This window comes from Amaranthus tricolor, chromosome 8 (assembly GCF_026212465.1).
Source record: "Amaranthus tricolor cultivar Red isolate AtriRed21 chromosome 8, ASM2621246v1, whole genome shotgun sequence".
In the NCBI taxonomy this organism is placed as follows: Eukaryota; Viridiplantae; Streptophyta; class Magnoliopsida; order Caryophyllales; family Amaranthaceae; genus Amaranthus; species Amaranthus tricolor.
The window spans coordinates 21256998-21263516 of record NC_080054.1 but is presented as its reverse complement, the minus strand read 5'-3'; the positions used below and the strand labels follow the sequence as shown (position 1 = coordinate 21263516).

Below are 6519 nucleotides of genomic sequence, written 5' to 3'. Positions count from 1 at the left end.
GTTGCCATCACTAGCATTGAGGATATATTATTTAACAACATGTGTTTGAATGAATTATAAACTTGAAAGATTAACAAAAAGTTTATAACTCTTTTTGAAAAGCACAAGCAAGAAAGAAAGCAAGGAGATGAAAAGGAATTCAGAAAAGTGTGTATGACATCCTTCCCCAAAACCCCTATTTATACTAGTCTTAGTATACCAAAGGATCATGGCTCACTATCACCATTGATGATCAACCATAATGGCCAAACATCAATACCATGTTTATTGTGGTATTCATGAGTATTATTCCCACACATTAAGCCATTGTAACATCAGAATTAAGATGGAACAAAAGACAAAAGAAGGAATCTAATACTCTTAGTTCAAAAAAGACGAAAAGACAAGCAAAACCAGGCAGAACCAAAAGTCAACTCGGCTTTAGTTTCCACCAATAGGAAAGTTGAGTCGGCTTTAGCTGCTGACTCAGTTTCCTTTTTATCTTTCCCTTTGAACCCCTTTTGAGCCATGTATTTTAATATACTTTATTCTATTACTATTTGTAATACTTAGTAATATATCTTAAAATTAATATACACTAAATGTCCAATAGTTTTTCTCCGCATTTTGTTGATACAAATTTTGGCATTGTGATGAACTACAAGATAATAACAACAAACTATAAAATTTGGAAAAGGAAAACAATTATTATATAAAAAAGATGAACAAATATAAAATTAGCATAAGAGTGAAACACAAATTTTCCCCAAATAACAATTACATCATAAAAGATGAGCTATATCCTCAATTGAAGACCATAAACTCATTTCTTGATTTTCATCCCTAATCAATCCAAATTCATCAAAACCACTATCAAAATTACTATTTTGAGGCATATGTCCTTCACACATACTTAAATGTCCAAACAGTTCATCTTGGCTCCCAAATTTCAACCCACATGAACAATACTCCCATTTCTTCAAATCTTCAACACAATTTTTCATATGACTCTTCAAATCAGATAAAACAGAGAAACTCTTCTTGTTACATCGATTACACGAAAACATCTTCGGACAATGGAATCGCTTGAAGTGATTCTTCACACAAATCGCCGATTTCAGCGATCGGAAATTTTCATGATTTTTGTTTCGATTGCACCCGATATACGGACACGAAAACCTCGTTTTCCGGCCCTGATTGTCGGAGTATTTGATGTTTTTAGGGTTTGAGAGTGATTCCAGGGTCTTGAATTGATCGCCATGTGCGCGCATGTGCATCCGTAAGTTAGCATCTCGTTTGAATCCCTTTCCGCAGAATTTGCACGTATGGGAGTTATCCGATGTAATATCTTCCACGTCTAGTTCTATGATCTGGATATCTTCATCACCGCCTGATTTTGTGACGCTTCCGGGACCGTTGGATGAGGAGGAAGATGCGATCAAAGCTGCGCCGTTGATGATGATGTGATGCACGGCGGAGATTAACTCGGCGGTGACATTATCGGAGTCGGCTTTTGGGAGGGGTGTATTGGTGCTGATTGAGTTGGATAGGATTTGACTCAGTGAGTCAACACGGGATTGGATCACAGAGAGGTTCTTGAGTGGGTCGTTCGCAGTGGAATATTCCGGTGGTGGGAGTGGGAGGCGAAGGGTGTTGGAATCGGACATTTTTAATTTCTGGCGGTGGGGAATACTTTGCGAATATGGTGGTGGTTTGGCGTTGAAAATTTTAGTCCGATGCTGAAAGGGGTTATGAGCCAAGTGTACATATACTAATGGACCATGTATTTTATATTTTAATTTTAGTTTATTTTTATTTCATTTTAGTCAGTTTAGGTCAGTTGGAAGATGGAACCAAAGTCATTTCTTTGGATTCAATTCGCGGAATTTGTTAAGTTTAAAAATTGTGAACCCTAAAGCATTTTCATTGGTGTGAAAAAAAAAACATTCACCAATCTCTCTATACTTTCTCTTCATCCATTTCAGCTTTAAAAATAAAAAGTTTCCTCACCACTCTATTTCCCTACTTTTCACTCTTTTATTAACTATATCAAAAGATATCAAAATTAGTGTCTATTTAGAAATACGTAGTATAGAAACTGGTGCAATACACAAATTTAAGAATATAAATATGTAAAAATATAACTTTAAAGTATATTGTAACTATATATTATCGTGATTAAATTTTATAAAATACATGACTTTTTTAAAGAAAAAATTTTATATTGATTTTTATTTAAATTATTTATCAAAAATATCACTTTTTTATTTAATTAAATATATCAAATTTTACGCTAGATATATAGAATTGCTATTATAACTTAGATAAATACTTTACCTAATTTAGTTTTAAGTTTTTTAAAAAAATTAAATTCTAGATTAGATCAATATTTTCATATACAACTATCATCTACTAAAATAATTTCATTCATCAAAGCTCTCTAAGGATGATATTTATCATTTTTTAACATTTTTATTAGTAATGTACTAGTTTAGAAACTCGTGCAATGTATGAAATTTAGTATTGATATATATATATATATATATATATATATATATATATATATATATATATATATATATATATATATATATATATATATATATATATATATATATATATATATATATATATATATATATATATATATATATATATATATATATATATATGATAAAATTTTCAAAGAATGAGGCATGAAAAATATACTATTTAGTTTAAAAAAGTATATATACGTACTATATATTTTAATAAAATAATTACTTTGTATAATAATACAACTAACTAAAATATTTAATCTACTTTAACTTTAAAATTATACTAAAATATATTTTTGATGGTCTTTTCCATTAAATAAAATAAAGTAACTATTCATGAATGAATTAAGCTTATTATCAATCGATTTAAATTTAATTTAATTGTTTTTAATTTTAATCTAATTCAATTATCATTTAATAATCTAAATTAATAGATTTTTGTAAGATAATTACTTACTTTTTTTGAAATGAAAATAATTCCTTCCTTATAAAGTATGTTTTCTAAACAATAAAACTCTTTGAGATTTTTATTTAATTTAGTAACTGTAATAATACATAATTTTTTCCTTTAATGAAGATTTATTATAATAATTATAATTATTTCCCTTAATGCTTTATTGCAATTGGAAAATGGATTCAGTATTGGTATATGTAAAAGAGAATTGTAATATTTATGATAGTTGAGACATGGTTATTGACTGATGTTAAATATCAGTTTACTTGTTTTTATTTTTACTTTGAGTTTAATATTATAAAAGGATGATATGAATAATTGTGTAAATATTCTATTGATATAATCATTAATTATTTCTCTGATTACAAAATTGCAATGTAAATATTTTTAATCCAATCAAAAAATGAAAAATGGTTCAATCATCCTAAGTCTGTCATTCAATATTATATATCAAAATTAAATATTATATATCAAAATTAATAGATTGTATGATTGTCAAGACTTTTTAAAAATGACATTTCTCATTTTCCAACATTTTATTAGTAGATATATGATTTTAAAAAGAAAATCAAATTCTATATTAGTAAATATTTTCATGTAATCAACTATCATCTACTAAAATAGTTCAATTTGCCAAGGCTCCCTAAGGAAAATTTTGTCATTTTCAGCATTTTTATTAGTATGTATAATTGTCAAGGCTCCTTAAGGATAATATTTGTTATTTTCAAGCATTTTTATTAGTATGTATAACATAATATGATGATTGCCAAGGCTTCCTAAGGATGGCATTTGTCATTTTCAAGCATTTTCCATAATTTATATTTTTTTATAAATCAAAAAACTATTTAAAAATTTTTAGTTAGTTGTGAACATTTTCTGAGACACTTGTCAAAGTGTGATGAACTTCACAAGTGCCTCTTCTTTTCAAAAATTTCCTCACATTAAGTGTAAAAGAAAATTCTATGCATGAAAATTTTATAATTCTCATTAGTGTGAGTTATTTTCACCAAAAAAAACTCACTTGTAAAAATTTTACTCACTAATGAGAGTGGTCTTACCATAGTATTAAGAATGATGGTTTAGAGTTTTAAATTAAGTTTAATATAATTGGTTATATTTATCTTTTTTCAAAATTTGTTTTTTTAAATTTGTGTTTATAGCTCGATTCTAGATCTAAAATATGTTTAAAACAAACTAATAAGTAACGAGTATAAATTTGATTAATGGTTAGGTTTAGCGTCTAATGCGATTAAATCCTTGTCTTTGAATTCTCCACAATCTGCAAACACAAATATTTTTATAACCAAAATTTATCAATGCATAAAAATTACACAATATTGATAGGATTAATGCTTACTTTTGAGGGCAGCCCAAATCCAATTTTGAGAACACATTAAAGCTTCAACGGCTTGAGGTAGTAGTCGACTACGATAAGGATCAAGAACTCTACCACTTGTGCTAAAAGCTGATTCGGATGGAACCGTAGAAATAGGAATACTCAAAATATCCCGTGCTACTTGTTGAAGAACGGGATATGTGCTTCCATTTGTTTTCCACCAATTTAAAATATCAAAATTATCTTCAAGTGGTATGTTAGCATTTTCCAAATACTTGTCCAAATCAGATTTTTCATAACTTTGATTTTTGTCTCGCTCTAGAAATTGTGCAAACTCTTCCATATCAACATCATCACAAGAACTCCCACCACTTGCTAAATTGGAAGGTAGTTGCCTCTTACTTTGATTATTCTCACTCCTAGACTCATATTCATCAACTAATCTCCTTAATAGATTGCTAATTCTACTAACCTCTCTATCATACTCATATTTATCAAATAACTTTGCAAAATAAAATCGAATAAGAGCCATTTTATACCTAGGATCAAGTATAGTTGCAACTCCCATCAAACCATTCATACTATCCCAATATTTCTTATATTTCTCTAACATTACTTCCGCCATCTTCACAACATAATCATATTGAGATGAAAGCCAAGTAGATAGAGTAATTTTAAGTTTGCAAATTTTAAAAAAGTAAATATTATCCGTAGGAGTTTTTGAGGCAGAGAAATCAAGGGTAAGTTTAGCAAACACTTCCAATAACTCACATATTTTCCCAACTTTTTCCCAATCTTCAGGAGTTGGTGGGTTGTTGTATAGTTTTTCTCGACCACTTAAAACAGCAAACACTTCCTTATAATTAATAGCAACACAAAGCATTTCATATGTTGAATTCCAACGAATTTTACAATCAAGGGTTAATTTCCTTTTGTAACCGGAGGCTAATTGATTAGCTACACCTTCAAACTTTTGCACTCTCTTATCAGAACCAGTCCAGAACACAACACTTTCCCTTATTCGATTAACTCCATCATACACTACAGCATTTAATCCATCTTGAACAATTAGATTAAGTATATGTGCACAACAACGCATATGTAAGAACTCACCATCCAAAAGTAGAGAACCATATGGGAAAGAGTCCTTTATGATGTTCATCATAGCATCATTAGTCGTACAATTATCTACTGTGATAGATGCCAATCTCAAATCCAAGTTCCATGATTGAATGCATTGTTTTAATGCATCGGCAAGAACCTCGGCATTATGTGGGGCAGGGACATAAAGAAACCTAGTCAAAAAAATTAATTGCATCAGAAGTAAATAGGTAAGTAAAGTATGTTAGCACAAGTACAATTATTAGTTGATAGTAATACCTTATGATTCGACTTTTCAACTTCCACGCATTATCAATGAAATGTGAAGTGACTGCCATATAGCCTTTCCTTTGATTACTTGCAGTCCACATGTCCGTAGTTAATGAAATTCAACTTTTGACTTTCCTCAACAAAGCTAGAATATTGTCCTTCTCATCCTCATATCTCTACCCCACCAACTCTCTTTCTCTTGAAATCATTCCAACCCGCCGAAGTGTGCTTACTTGTTATAGGTAACACGTTAGGATCGGAAACAACATGTGCTGGACTTTCATACTCATCGACGCTAATAGGAGTACAACTTGCAGTAGTTGATGGGTTTGAAGCCATATGTATCTAACAAGTAAGAATGATTAATGAGTATGAAAAGCCATATTTGTCATTACCAAGAATATAAGCATTATGAGATATGAAACTTATATGATTCAGATTGACTAATTGAAGAGGATCTTGTCTTCTTATATGTAATGGTATGAGTTATACATCGCAGGAAAGGGAAAATTAATAATACTATGACTAATTGAATATTCATGATGTAATAGTAGAAAATAAAAATTTTATGAAGACAAAAGAATTTCTAGTAGATATTTAGGTATTTACACATTAAATCTTAACATTCCACAAACCAAAAGTAATATCCTTACTATCCTCTTACTAATACTATAAAATATTTGCAACACTGGAATACTCTTTATAAAATATTTAGGTATTTACAGTTTTACACATTAAATCTTAACCTTCTTCAATTCACCTCTGCCTATTTCTCTTTACTCATTTCACTCATCCTGCTCCAGAGTCCCAAACCTTCATTTCCTCTACCCACTGCCTCTTCA

The 6519-nt window shown here is 29.6% G+C and overlaps 1 protein-coding gene across 1 annotated transcript; it reads right to left on the bottom strand.

The window, feature by feature from the left end:
- Positions 1–761: 761 nt before the first annotated feature.
- Positions 762–1646, bottom strand: LOC130821646 (zinc finger protein STOP1 homolog). Its single transcript, XM_057687435.1, has one exon. It carries the CDS (start codon positions 1644–1646, stop codon positions 762–764), a length of 885 nt encoding a protein of 294 aa, XP_057543418.1.
- Between the last annotated feature and the right edge of the window lie 4873 nt (positions 1647–6519).